This window comes from Musca domestica, unplaced genomic scaffold (genome assembly GCF_030504385.1).
Source record: "Musca domestica strain aabys unplaced genomic scaffold, Musca_domestica.polishedcontigs.V.1.1 135, whole genome shotgun sequence".
In the NCBI taxonomy this organism is placed as follows: Eukaryota; Metazoa; Arthropoda; class Insecta; order Diptera; family Muscidae; genus Musca; species Musca domestica.
This window is the reverse complement of record NW_026712181.1, coordinates 1,485,024-1,500,648: the sequence shown is the minus strand read 5'-3', so window position 1 is coordinate 1,500,648 and position 15,625 is coordinate 1,485,024. Positions and strand designations below refer to the sequence as shown.

The following is a 15,625-nucleotide window of genomic DNA, read 5'->3' as shown; positions in this document are numbered from 1 at the left end:
AGATTTCGTTTTTGAAATAATGTTAAAGAGCCCTGATGTTACCCTTAGGTTTTTGACCCGGAGAATTTGGCCAATATTTGTTGTATTCAAGACGACATGTCACACGAAAGTTGTGGTCCATTTTATAGTTATATATAATCCAATAGTCATCCAAAATGCTAGACTTCTTCCCTGTCCTTAACTCTCTTCTGATGCGAAATTCCGTGTCGATTAGTGGCCTATAAAACGAATACAAAATTAGAAAATTTTAAATTTTTTTAGTCCATTTGAAACCCCAAATGTACATCTTAAAAACAATAGGCTTTAATGTTGACCCTAACGCTACCTTATGCGATTTCGTGAGGATCGGACGATAATTGCGGCATGCATATAATACCCTCAAAGCGTAGTGTGGAGGGGTGTAAAAATTTAGAAAATTTTCAATTCAAAATTGTTTGTCAAATTTAAAAAAAATCGCATGCGACAAAAGATATGAGAAAAATTTAAAAAATTGAAAAAAAAAAGATATTCACTCATTTATTGGTATATTTTTAAGCGATTTTCTTAGATTTTATCCTTTTCTGGCCAGAGACCATTTCGAATTGATGTGAATCAGCGGTTCTTGACTTATTTATTCCGCTTATAAGATATATTTCTTTTATATTATTCCTATTTTACTATATAACCGATTTGTTGGCTATCAGCATCACTTTGATGCGCAGGAGTGACCTTTTAATGTATTGTGATTTGGCTAGGGTTACAATACTCGCGGTTTTGTCCGATGGGCGCCCAAATTGGTGAGCTTGAGCCCAGTCCTAAGTTCTAACTCCATGTAAATTTCCGCGTCGATTGGTTCATAATTATGGCCTACAGAGCAACTGCAAAATCAGGAAAATTTTCAACCCCTAAATATTATGCAATCATCTCCAAAAACAATAGGGTTCTATTCTGACCCTAACCCAATCTCCAGTGATTACAAATTAACATGGACAGACGGACGAACGGACAGACATACATAGCTAGATCGTCTCAGCTCGGTGAGATAGGAAGATCCACATATACTTTCCTATGTGGAAAACCAATATTTCGAGGTGTTACATAATTATTGGCCCAATCAGACTTATAATACCCCCAACACATTATACCCTACAAGGGTATAAAAACCTTTTTTTTTTTCGACAAACTAAGATCTTATTTTGAATTCACTGCAACTTTTCATATCAATAGGCCCTCTGAGTTATAGATCAAAACCCAAAAATAAGTTTCGGGTTCATTGTTTAAGGCCTTTATATGGACTTGACCATATACAAAGGGATTCCAAATTTATAGAGTGCTTTGAATTACTCATTTATTTTAAAAATGGATTATGTCAGTCCAATTTTTTTTTTTTGTAAGGGTAAACTCCGACAAAACTTTTATTTTACATTTTAGTATTTTTACTTCGCTGCTAGCAAAAAAGTCAACATTTTTTCATGTTTTCTACAGCCTTTTTATAAAGATAGCCACTGATTTTAGTTTTTTAAAAGGGTTTTAGAAACAATTTCTAGTAGGTTTTGTTAAAAACTTGTATTTAATACCTAAAATTCAAGGTTTCCAAGGAATCTTAATACAAAAACTCAAAAAAAAAAAAACAAAACAAATTAAAAAGCAGTAAGTTCGGCCGGGCCGAACTTCGAATACCCTCTACGCTATGGAACGAATTTGGAACTTTTCGAAAAATTTTTTAAGGGTTTTAATTCTGTTAAAATTTTAGAAATACCTATTATAGCCGTTATTTTGGGGTCTATACGACGTGTTTGTCATAAGCCATTATCATATTCAAACTCGAAACTTGAAATAAATGGTGAATAATGTAGCTAAAATCATCAAAATATCGTACAAACGGAGGTACCGTTATATCGGATCTGTGCGAAGACCTGGACCAGCATAGACAATTTTCTGTCACAGACTATAGCATCCATTACGAACTTCAAATACGACATTTCAAACAATTTCGGTGGGTATTGTACCTAAACTCGTCAAAATACCGAATATAGGCAGGTACTGATATATGGGGCCTATACGAAGACCTGGACCTACATAGACAATTTTCTGTCACAGGCTATAGCATCCATTACGAACTACAAATACGACATCTCAAACAATTTCGGTGGGTATTGTACCTAAACTCGTCAAAATACCGAATATAGGGAGGTACTGATATATGGGGCCTATACGAAGACATGGACCTACATAGACAATTTTCTGTCACAGACTGTAGTTCCCAATGCGACTCTAAATACGTAATTTGAAACAATTCCGGTGAATAATGCCGCTAAAATCATTAAAATACCGAATATTGGTAAATACCGTTATCTGGGGGCTATACAAAGACGTGGACCTGCACAAACAGTTTTCTGCCATAGGCTGTGGTATACATTTCGAACTTCAAATACCAAATTTGAAACAATTCCGGTAAATAATTTCGCTAAAATCATCAAAACACGGATTATAGGGAGGTACCGTTATATGGGGGCTATACGAAGACGTGGACCTGCACAGATCATTTTCTGTCTTAAGCTGTAGTATCCATTTCGAACTTCAAATACCAAATTTGTAACAATTCCAGTGAACAATGTCGCTAAAATCATCAAAGTACCGAATATCGGGAGGTACCGTTATATGGGGCTATATGAAAACGTGGACCTACATGGCCCATTTACGAACTTAACATGCCTACTTAAAAAATAGACATGTGTGCAAAATGTTAGCCTTCTATCTCAATTTGTTCGAAAGATAGCGTGATTATAACAGACAGGCGGACAGACAGACAGACGGACAGAGAGACATCGCTAAATCGACTAAGAAGTCTACGCTGATCAAGAAAATATATACTTTGTTGGGTCTGACATGAGTATTTCGAGGAGTTACAAACGGAATGACAAAGTTAATATACCCTCCCTAGTATGGTGGAGGGTAAAAAAATGGAAGAGTGAAGAACTATTCCCCTCCATTTAGGTTATTATGCGAGGTTAACTTTCAAAACACCTACACACGTGTCTTCTCTTTTTTTGGTCAACTTTACTGAGTTTTTTATACTCTCCACCTTGAAAAGGTATCCTCCCGATATTCGGTATATTGATGATTTTTGCCACATTTTCCACGGATTAGTCTAAATATTGGTATTTGTAGGTCATAATGGGCTCTAGCTCGTGTGGCGAAAAATTGTATATACGTTTTGGTGTAGCCCCGATACTTTCAAGGATTTGCTAAAAATTGGTTTTTCTTGGTTATGATGGGTTCTTGATCCGGTGGCAAAACATTGTTTGTATGGGTCCACGTTTTGGTATAGACCCCATATAAGGGTACCTACACACACGTGTCATCTCTGTTTTGCTCAACTTTACGAAGTTTTTTATACCCTCCACCTTGGTTTTTTTTTGTATACCCTCCACCGATATTCGGTATTTTGATGATTTTTGACACATTTTTTTTCGCAAGTTCATCTCCAAATTGGTGTTTGTTAAAAATTGGTATTTGCAGTTCATAATGGGTTCCCTGCCCGGTGGAAAAACATAGAATATTTATTTCCACGTTTTTCTAAAGTGCACATCTAACTATACCCACCGATATTCGGTATTTTGATAATCCTGGTCACATTTACCCACATAATTGTTTCAAATTTGGTATTTTAGAAGATTTGATAGATTACAAGCCTTGTAGTATAAAATTGCCTATAGAGGTTCCCATTTTGGTATGGGAACCACCTCACTCATTTTATGGTTTATTGATAAATTTAACTGCATATGGGGTAGTATTGAAATTTCGCTCCGGTCGAACATAATATTTTTTTACTTGTTCAATACCTCAGAGTGCAATTTACACCAACGTCCCTCAAAAAACCCGTTTTTTTCCATCAGTTCGGATTTGAAAACTACAGTTTTGGATTGTGGTCGAAATACATACACATATTTAAATTTTTCTAATTGTTTATTTTCTACGATCGACAGTTTACAAAATTAGGGGCATACAACGTGGCGTTTACAACATTCGGGATATTTGCCATCGCGATTCACATAGTCACCCAATTTACAAGGAGGGGCAGCCGCTTGAGTACCGCAACTGAAAATACAAAAATAAAACAATTGCATAATGAAAAGAAATATTCAATTTCAATATCAAATCAATAAATCAAAAACCAGTAGAAAGAAGTCAAAAGTCAGGCGGGGCCGACTATATGATACTCTACACCACAACGAGTAACAAAAAAGTTTATATTGGGAATTTAATGTGAAGTAGATGATACCAACTACGAACCAAATAACATTGCCTACATCACATCAAATTAAGGGATGAAAAAACTGCAACAATCTTCAGGCTGCTGACATTTCTAAGTCATTCGTCCGACAGCTCACTATATTGTTTCCAAGCGTATAAAAGGATTTTGGTGAGAATCTTCCAGAAAAAAAATTATCCATGATGGAATTCAAGCGTGATAGTGTGATTTCTTTATATTCTGCTGGAAAACCACAAGTGGCTATCGCTAGAGCACTCCAGCATTTAAATGTGAATAAATCTTTTCCTGCTCGTACCATCGCTCGTTACTGTGATACTGGTAGCGTAGTCCGACGTCAAGGACGTGGACGGAAGAAAACAGCAACATCAGCAGAAATCGTCCGAAAAGTAAAGAAACGACTTGATCGAACCCGCGTGGCAGTGGCCGAAAAATAGCTCGTGAGCTGAATATATCGCAATATTTCATTCGGCAAATACTGAAATATGAGCTCGTGGTAATGCCATTGAAATTTCAAAAAATGCAAGAACTTGCACCGCAACAGAAAGAAAATAGACTCAAAAGAGCTAAAGAGTTGTTTCGCTTCGCCGAAAGTGGTGAACTGCCGAATTTGGTTTTCTTCGATGAGAAAACATTCGTTGTCCAGCAGTTTTTAGCCACCAGAACTCAAGCGCCGGCCATGGTGATAATGTGGACCGCCATAACAGCCGATGGTCGCTCTCCGCTCGTATTATTCGACCGTGGCATCAGAAAAAATGCCGAATATTATCGAGAAAATATTCTGGAGGGCGTATTAAAGCCTTGGGCACGCAAACATTTTGGCCGCAGACCTTGTACATTCCAACAGGACTCTGCAGCATCGCACTCAGCACGCGCCACCCAAGAATGTTTACAAAATGAGGTTCCCCGCTTTATTTCCAGCGCAAAATGGCCACCAAAATCTCTGGATACCAGGCCGTTGTACTATTGTGTCTGGAGTATTTTGGAAAGAAATGTTGGCACTAAAATATACCAAAGTGCTTCACCGGGAATGGGTCAAAATATACCAAAACAAAATTCGGCAGCGTGTGATTGTTTCATTGGCAGTTTGAAGGCTATAATTCGTGCCAAAGGTAACCAATTCGAACAAATCTAAACTTATTCTAAAATTTGGTGCTATTTCCGACTTTTCTTGCTTTCATTCAATAAAATTAAATAAAAAATGTAAAAATTATGGCGTTTGAATTTTCACCCTGTATATAGATACAGATCTTCCCTGGGCCAAACAAATATTGTCTGAAAAATTTCATCTCAATCGATTATTATATGCGACCTGCATTTTGTTCACAAAAATACATGGACAGACGGACGGACTGAAATTCATAAATCAACTCAGAAAGTGATTCTATGAAGATCCTGAAAAGTAACTATGGGTCTATCTCGCTTCCCTCTCCATGTTTCAATACCCTTACCGCTATGGAGTGTAGGGTATAAAAAGTATTATCAATGCAGTATTTGATAATATCGAATGAAGTATTGCATAAAAATAATAATCCCTGCCAGTTTTTCTAAAACATTCTCACAAAACTTACCCCTGAATTGTGCCAAAACTATTGTCACCACACAAAAGGCGAACGCATTCACTCTTGGGATATCCCTCTTCACCGGCCGATAAGATCAAATCCTTGTAGACACACTTGCCAGGATGAGCTGAAATTAGCAGCAAATTATTTTTTTTTTTTTTAAATTAATATACTAAATTTGCTTGTCCTTATCCTTACCATCTTCTTTGAAAAATCCAGACATTTCATATGAAAATGCCGTGGTACAGAAGGCAAGCACTAAAGCGATAACTAAAACTTTCATTTTGATGCAGTCAAACGATGGCGGAGAAATGAATTGAAACTGACAAATCGTAAGAGAGCACAAGCCGTTTTATATATTTTTAAGCCGTGCATTTGATAGTCCAATGTTATCAGCAAATGTTCGTCTTGTTTTTTTTTTACGAAATTTTATTTCAAAGAACAAGTTATGATAAACTTGTATTAATCTATTCATAAAAAGGTCGCTGCGACTAAGAATCATAGATAGAATGACAACAAAAACTACACCAAAAAAGAAATAGACAAATTTAATAAGAATTTGAAAAAGAACAGATGTCTACAAAAAACATTAAATTTTTGACCGAAAATTCGGAATCTAGAAAAATATTGTTTTGTCATAGCATTTCATCATTGCCCAGTTCGCTCTGGAAGATCCAATTCGCTAAGAAAGTGCAGGGATGAATAACTGATAAAATGTTTAATGCTGTGTTATTAATTTCAAATCGTTCAATTTATTTTTCGTTTCAGCAAGCAGTAACATTTGTATACCCTCCACCAGGGTATATAAAGTTCGTCATTCCGTTTGTAACTCATCGAAACAATAGTTTTAGACCCAACAAAGTATATATATTCTTGATCAGAGTAAAATTCTAAGACGATTTGTCCCTTCCTTCCGTCTGTTGTAATCACCCTGGAGTCAAAACGAATTAACATAGGAAGTTAAAATTTTGCACAGATCAGTCTTTTGTGTGCAGGCAGGTCAAGTTCGAAGATGGTCTATCCACGATATCCAATGGCCCCCACACAATGGTGTCCCCAATATTGGGTATTCCAAGGTGGGAAAATGGAATATATCGGTCCACTCCTTTTGGTAAATCCCACAAAATGTTGATCCTTTGTGGGGAGGTGCCAGAAGGAATGTTCCGATCTCTAGCATCTTTATAACATATCTTGGGTTGATATAACTATTGAGATGTGCCAAGTCCGAATGGAATCGGATTTTAATTTTGCGTTTTATGAGCTTCATTGTATTCAAAATGTTGACCCTTTGTGAGGGAGGTACCAGAAATAGTGAACCGATATATCCCATTTTCTCGCCAGACTTTGGGTCAATAAAAATATTGTAATGTGTGCAATGGGAAGAGAACCGGAGGCTTATTTCCGATTTATAATAGTTTCGGTTATTCAAAACTTCGACTCTATGTGTGGGAGATACCAGAAGGAATGGTCCGATCTCCACCATCTATATAACAGATGTTGTGTGTATAAAAATTTCGAGATGTACCTAGTCTGAATGGAATCGGATGGTAATTCCGCGTTTTATGAGCTTCAGGGATATTAAAAATGTTTACCTTGGTACTTAATGGAGTGGACCATTATTGTCCAATATTAGGAGTTGCAACGTTAGAGCAATATCGGATTATTTTTATTTTTTTACCAGAAAAACGTTTTTTTTTTTTTTTTGAGAATTTCTAATTTTTGTGGAGGAGGTACCAGAAGGAGTGGACCGACATTGCCCATCTCCGAACTCGATTTAAGTTTGATAATAATATTACGATGTACCAAGTTTTGACCCAATCGGATACTCCCTTAGAGGTTTATGACACGCACCAGCCAGACAGACAGATAAAGAGACGGTCGGACATAGCTAGATCGACGCTAAATATCTTGAAACGGGTTTGGTGAAAAGAGTCATAGGGTCTAGAAACCTTATTTCGATGAGGCACCTTTCGTCCTATTAAATAATATATACCCTCTATATACCATATGGCTGAGGGTATAACCAGAAAAGTCAAAATCGAGCTGGGCCGACTTTATGATACCCTACACTACTTTGCGTTATAATACAGATTAATACATACCAAATATGATTGTTTTTGAATTCGAATTATTCATCAAAACTCTTTCTATTTGAGCTGATATCATCCATTTGGTACACAAACAACCTGAAATCGGATACAGATATGTATGGGAGCTATACCCAAATCTGAACCGATCTTGACAACATTTTAAGCAATTATTTCTAAGCTGTGTCTTGTTTCCAATATTATTGGTGTAGAGTGAATTTTGCGCATGTAAGGGATTTTAACACCAAAACGGATGAATCGAACCGAATTTTTCCAGGTTTGAAGTACTTGTATCTAGGATGAATTCAGTCCGAATTGCCAAAATTCAGTCCATTTAAGTTGAAATTAGTCATTTTGTGAACAATAAATCTGATCTCGGATAAATATATATATGGAAGCTTTATCCTAATCTGATCCGATATCGATAAAATTTGACATATGTATTTTTGAGCTCCATAAGCTATCTGGTACCAAATATCATTCTTCTGGGGTGCATATTACGCATGTGAGGGATTTAAACTCCGATCCAAATCCGATGAAACATATATGGGAGCTATAGTTATATCTGAACCGATTTTCACCAAATTTTAATGTACTTGCTTCTAGACTATATTTGGTCGGATGTGCCAAAATTCAGCTCATTTGGACTTTGGTGCACAATTAACCCGAAATCGGTTGAAGATATATATGGGAGATATATCTAAATTTGAACCGATTCTCACCAATTTCAAGAGGGTTTGTCCTTAGGCCAAACAAATATTGTAATATGTACACAAAGACATAATACCCTGATCCCTATGTGGAGTAGGCCATAAATACAGGGTGAGGTGAAAAAACTGCAACCAACTTCAGACTGCTGTCATTTCTAAGCCAATCGTCCGACAGCTGTTAAAATTATTCCAGTGACAGCTCATTATATTGTTTATAAGAGTACAATAGCATTTTGGTGAGAATTTTCCAGAGAAAAAGTTATTCGTGATGGAGTTCAAGCGTGATAGTGTGATTTCTTTATATTTGTCTGGAAAACCTCAAGTAACTATTGTTAGAGCACTTCAGCATTTAAATATGAAATCTTTTGTGTCTCGTGCCATTGATCGTTAACGTGATACTAATAGCGTATCCCGACGTCAAGGAAGTGGACAGAAGAAAACAGCAACATCAGCAAAAATCGTTCGAAAAGCAAAGAAGCGACTTGATCGTAACCCGCGTCGCAGTGGCTGAAAAATGACTCGTGAGCTGTACATATCGCAATATTCCATTCGGCAAAATATTGAAAAAATAGCTCGGGTTAAAGCCATTGAAATTCCAAAAAGTGCAAGAACTTACACCGCAACTGAGAGAAAATAGATTCAAAAGGGCTAAAAAGTTGTTTCGCTTGGCCGTAAGTGGTGAACTGCCGAATTTGGTTTTCTCCGATAAGAAAACATTCGTTGTTGTAAACAAACAAAATGATCGTCTTTACTTGCCAAAGAGCTGTAAATGTGCCCCTTCGGTTGGCCACCAGAACTCAAGCGCAAGCCATGGTGATGGTGTGGGCAGCCATAACAGCCGATGGTCGATCTCCGCTCGTATTAATCGACCGTGGCATCAGAATAAATGTCGAATATTATCGCGAAAATATTGTGGAGGGTTTATTAAAGCCTTGGGCACGCAAACATTTTGGCCGCGGACTTGAACTTTCCAACAGGACTCAGCACCATCTCACTCAGCACGCCAAGATTGATTACAAAATGAGGTTCCTCGCTTCATTTCCAGCCACCACAATGGCCACCAAAATCTCCGGATACCAATCTGTTGGACTATTGTGTCTGGAGTATTTTGGAAAGCACGGTTGGCACTAAAAAATATCAAAAAGTCGATCACCTCCAGCAAGCGCTTCGCCGTGAATGAGCAAAAATGCCGCAGAGCAACATTCGGACAGCGTGTGATGGTTTCATTGGCCATTTGAAGGCCACAATTCGTGCCAAATGTGACCAATTCGAACAAATCTAAACTTATTCTTAAATTTGATGCTATTTCCGACATTTCTTGCTTTCATTCAATAAAATTAAAAAAAAAATGTAAAAATTATGGCGTTTGACTTTGTTGCTGTTTTTTTTTTAATCTCACCCTGTAGTATATGCCAGTCAAACGTTTAAAACACGTTTTCTCTAAAAAAAAATTGGGCACATTTTTGCAGAAATCACTCTTGCACAGTATCAGGAGCAGGACCAAACTATATTACCTTCATTTATCACAGCATTTATTAAATTTAAACTAAAATTATTTCAGAAATACACATCGGTCGTATCATCAGTCTCTGGGCAAATAATTTTTCTCATACAACAACTGGGATAATCCAAATCCGGATTTTCTATATCACCCCACCAGCATGGTGGCTCTAGAATAATGTATCTGTAATCGCAACTATAAAAAATAAAACAATTTAATAATTAATAATTTAAATAATAATTATGAAATTCGGACATACCTTTGAATGTGACCCACCAGCTCCTCTCCACACGAAAAGCGTTGGCATTTCCCCTTTGGCTTGGCCGTTTCACCGGGCGCAATAATTAAATCTTCATAGACACATTTGCCGGGATGCTCTAAAAAAATAACAAAAAATTATAATTGAATTAAACATGAGTTTTCTGCGAGACTGAGGTCGTTGTCTCTTCTCTGAATAATTGGAATTTAGTCGAATCAGAACACATGTTATAAAGTCAAGGGATCAACATGTAATTCTTAATTTGATCTAATTTTATTGTACTTTTTTTTGTTTCAAATCACCTTTTACATAATTAAAAAATATTTTCGAATTAAAAATTCAAATTCCGATTTTATTACCTGTCATGCCATAGAACGATTCCAAACTCTTGGCAAACGTGCCAACAACGCTAAGCAAACAAAACACCAAAACGAGCGATAAGAATTTCATCTTGGCCTCTCAATAAGCAATTCTACAGTAGACTAGCCAAACATGGGCAATTGATTTATATATCCACCAATTGAAGTACTCATCATCAGTGGTATAACTGATACGACCTTCACAAAAAGGTTCAATACACCCCAAGAGGGTGCTCGATTGAGATGTGTCAAGATGTGACAGAATGTGTTTTAAGTAGTAAAACAAGTACAGTAAAACCTCTCAAGTGGTCATTTTTATACTCTACATCACATAGAGGTAAGGGTATTATGTTTTTGTGCATTTGTTTGTAACATGGAGAAGAAAGCGAGATCGACCCATAATTACTTTTGAGGATCTTCATACACTTTCTGAGTCGATTTATGCATATCAGTCCATCTCTCTGTGCGTCCGTCTGTTCATGTCCGTATTTTTGTGAACAAAATGCAGGTCGCCTTTATTATTCGATATTATCAATGCAAACACAATGTGATTGTCCCAAGAACGAACCCTATTGAAATTGGAGAGAATCGATTGAAATATATATATAGCTCCCATATATCATTAACTGATTTCGGGATAATTGTGCACCAAATAGCCAATATCAGTTCAAGTGACCTGATTTTTAGCACATCCCACCAAATTCCGCCCAGAAGCAAGTACATCAATTTTGGTGAAAATCGGTTTAGATTTGGGGTTTAAAGTCCCTCACATACGTAATATGCGCTACACAACAGTAATCTTCGGTAGCAGATATCAGATACAGTTTAGAGATAGGTTTTTAAAATTTTAAAATATAGCTCCCATATATCTTTACCCGATATCTGCTTTATTGTGCACCAAATGGCTAATATATTTCCAAATAGACTGAATTTTGGCAGTTCCAATTGAACTGTGCTTCAAAAACAAATTTCAAATTTTCAATTTTTGTTTTCAAGTTTCAAATTTTGGTTAAAATCGGTCAAAATATAGCTATAGCTCCCGTATATATCTTTCATCCGATTTGGTATTTTAAGTCCCTCCCATGCGTAATATGCATTCTACAAAAAAGATATTTGGTACCGATACTGCTCAAGAATTCCTCTGTCAAATTTTATCGAGATCGGGTCAAATTAGGGTATAGCTCCCAAGAAGACTGAATTTTGGCACATCCGACGGAATTCAGCCTAGAAGCAAGTACTTTAAGTTTGGGGAAAATCTGTTCGGATGTAGCTATAGCCCCCATACATATGTTTCATCCGATTTGGCGTTAAAGTTCTTCAAATGCGTAATATGCACTCCACAAGAATAATATATAGTTACAGATATCAGTTAAAGCTCAGAAATACCTCTGTCAAATTTTATCGAGATCGGATCAGATTAGTATGTAGCTCTCATATATATATCTTCAACCGATTTCGGGTTATTTGTGCACCAATTGGCCAATAACTGTCCAAATGGACTGAATTTTGATTCCGACTAAATTCATCCTAAAAACAAGTAAAAAACATTAAGTTCGGCCGGGCCAAACTTCTAATACCCTCCACCTTAGGGTAAAGGAAACATTAAAAGAAATGTGGCAAAAACAATTAAAATGCCGAATATCGGGAGGTATCATTATATGGGGGCTATACCAAATCGTGGACCCACACATGCAATGTTTTGCCAACGGAGCTAGAACCCATTATGACCTACAAATACGTGAAAAAATGTGGCAAAAATCATCAAATTACCGAATATCGGGAGGTACCGTTATATGGGGGCTATACCAAAACGTGGACCTATAATTACAGTGACTCGTCACACGAACTGGGACCCATTATGATCTACAACTACCAATTATCGGAGAAATTCGTGAAAAATGTGTCAAAAATCATCAAAATACCGAATATTATGAGGTACCGTCATCATGAGGTGCCATCAAAATGCCGAATATCGGGAGGTACCGTTATATGGGGGCTATACCAAATCGTGGACCCATTCATGCAATGTTTCGCTACCGGAGCTGGAACCCATTATGACCAACAAATACCAATTTTTAGACAAATCCGTGAAAAAATGTGGCAAAAATCATCAAATTACCGAATATCGAAAGGTACCGTTATATGGGGACTATATCAGAACGTGGACCGATATATCTAATCGGTCTAGATATAGCTATAGCTCCCATGTATATGTTTCACCCGATTTGTGGTTTTAAGTCCCTCACATGTGTATCATTCACTGCACAACAATATCTTTGATACCGGTCATCAGATACTGCTCGAAATACCTTTGCCAAATTTTATGGAGATCGGTTCAGATTTTATATAGTTTCGATATACATCATCATCCGATTGTACGGTTATTGCTCACCATATATGTAATATCAGCTCAAATTGATATCTAGTACAAGAATGATATCTAGTACCAGATAGACACAGCTCAGAAATAAGTGGTTAACATTTTTATACCCTCCACCTTGGAAAGGAGGGTATATTAACTTTGTCATTCTGTTTTTAACGTCCCTAAATATTCGTCGTAGACCCCATAAAGTATATACATTCATAATCAGCATACAATTCTAAGTCAATTTAACTCTGTTGAAATTACGATACGGCCCGCATGATGTGTATTGTGTCTAGGACGGTGGGTAATGAAAATGAGATATATCGGTCCACGTTTTGGTATAGTCCCCCTATAACGGTATCTCCCCATATTCGGTATTTTGCCACATTTTCAATGGATTTGTCTAAAAATTGGTTTTTGTAGGTTATAATAGATTCCAGCTCGTGGGTGGGTAACATTATATGTATAGGTTCACGTTTTTATATTGCCCCCTTTTTCCCCTTTTTCTAAAAAAAGATTTTGATATTGCTCCCATATATATCTTTATAAAATTTCAGTTTTTTTGTGGACCAAATAGCTATATGGACACAATTTTAGCATTTCCTGCAGAATTCAGTCCAGAAGCATGTACTTAAATTTTTGGTGAACATCGGTTTACATATAACTATAGCTCCCATATATATGTTTCATCCGATTTAGGGTTTTATGTATGCATAGTGGTGTAGGGTAACATATACTCGACTCTTGTCCTTTCCTTACAGTTTCATTAATATATTTTATTATTTTAAATTTTTATTTAATTAATTAATTAATTTATTTATTTATTATTATTTATTATTATTGTTTATTTATTTTTTATTTTATTTTTTTTATTTATTTATTATTATTATTATTTTTTATTTATTTATTTATTTATTTTTTTTTTTTTTTTTGAACTGAACCATTTTGTGCAAAACTGTGTGTTTACTTGAAATAGTATCCACTGTCAAGAATTTAAATAAAAACTAGTTTCTGCTAAATATTATTTCCGATATTTATGATGGCATATAAATTATGAAAATTATTCCCCGAACACTATAACCGCAAACAGAAGCAACATCGTAAATAAATATTTATTTTTCTTTTTTGTTTTTAGAATATGAAACAACTTGGGAGGCCCATATATTTTGTGCTGATCTTCAACTGACACAACAAATTTCATTCATTCGTTAAGCAGCTGTGGCTAAAATAAGACAGATATCAAAATGTGGCAAACTTTAGAAAAATATAGCTTAACCATTAATTTTGTCGATAACAGTTCAATTTAAAAATAAATAATATAGTCATTTAAAATGTCTGGACTGAATCGATGAATTTATAATTCAATTAGAGAACTAGAAGTAAATTAATAGAAATATGAAACAAGTTAACAAATATATCCTCAACCAGTATTCGATAATTAAAATATATTTTGGCTTCTGTTATAGTTATTTAAATTGTTGATCCTCTATGGAGAAGGTTTCGAAGAAATAAGCCAATATTGTCCATTTCGTATCGGACCTAAATAAAAATGATAGAAATATTATATGTGATATATTTTAGAAATTGTTAAAATGTGCGTGAGGTTTCAGATATCGACCGAAGTGTTTTTCTTTCATACTTCATCTAATAGAGATAACAAGTAAAAAAACATTAAGTTCGGCCGGGCCAAACTTTTAATACCCTCCACCTTAGGGTAAAAGAAACATTAGAAGAAATGTGGCAAAAACCATTGAAATGCCGATTATGGGGAGGTACCGTTATATGGGGGCTATACCAAAACGTGGACCTATAATTACAATGTTTCGCCACCGGAGCTGGTACCCATTATGACCCACAAATACCAATTTTTAGACAAATCAGTGAAAAAATGTGGCAAAAACCATCAAAATACAGAATATCGGGAGGTACCGTTATATGGGGGCTATATCAAATCATGGACCCATGCATGCAATGTTTCGCCACCGAAGCTGGAACCAATTATGACCAACAAATACCAATTTTCGAACAAATCCCTGAAAAAATGTGGCAAAAATCATCAAATTACCGAATATCGGGAGGTACCGTTATATGGGGGCTATACCAAAACGTGGACCTATAATTACAATGTTTCGCCACCGGAGCTGGAACCCATTATGACCAACAAATACCGATTTTCAGACAAATCCGTGAAAAAATGTGGTAAAAAAACTAAAATACTAAATATCGGGAGGTACCTTTATATGGGGGCTATACCAGAACGTTGACCGATATATCTCATTTTCAATACCAACCATCCTAGACACAATGCAAATAGCTCTGCTAAATTTTGGAGCTCTACGTCAAATAATGTGGGCTGTATGGTGATTTCAACAGACAGACAGACAGACAGACGGACAGACAGACAGACAGACAGACGGACATCGTTAAATCGACTTAGAATTTTATGCTGATTATGAATATATATACTTTATGGGGTCTAAAACGAATATTTAGGGATGTTACAAACGGAATGACAAAGTTAATATACCCT

General features: G+C 36.0%; 2 protein-coding genes across 2 annotated transcripts; both read right to left on the bottom strand.

Moving 5' to 3' along the window:
- Positions 1 to 3,929: 3,929 nt before the first annotated feature.
- LOC131800968 (uncharacterized) lies at positions 3,930 to 6,172 on the bottom strand. The gene is made up of 3 exons (XM_059118871.1): positions 6,013 to 6,172; positions 5,824 to 5,941; positions 3,930 to 4,080 (listed from the first exon to the last, which is right to left on the bottom strand). The coding sequence occupies exons 1-3, from the start codon at positions 6,095 to 6,097 to the stop codon at positions 3,978 to 3,980; spliced, it is 306 nt and encodes a 101-aa protein (XP_058974854.1). The 5' UTR covers positions 6,098 to 6,172; the 3' UTR covers positions 3,930 to 3,977.
- Positions 6,173 to 10,068: 3,896 nt separating this feature from the next.
- Positions 10,069 to 10,882, bottom strand: LOC131800967 (uncharacterized). Its single transcript, XM_059118870.1, has 3 exons — positions 10,731 to 10,882; positions 10,372 to 10,489; positions 10,069 to 10,307 (listed from the first exon to the last, which is right to left on the bottom strand). Exons 1-3 carry the CDS (start codon positions 10,819 to 10,821, stop codon positions 10,169 to 10,171), a joined length of 348 nt encoding a protein of 115 aa, XP_058974853.1. The 5' UTR covers positions 10,822 to 10,882; the 3' UTR covers positions 10,069 to 10,168.
- Between the last annotated feature and the right edge of the window lie 4,743 nt (positions 10,883 to 15,625).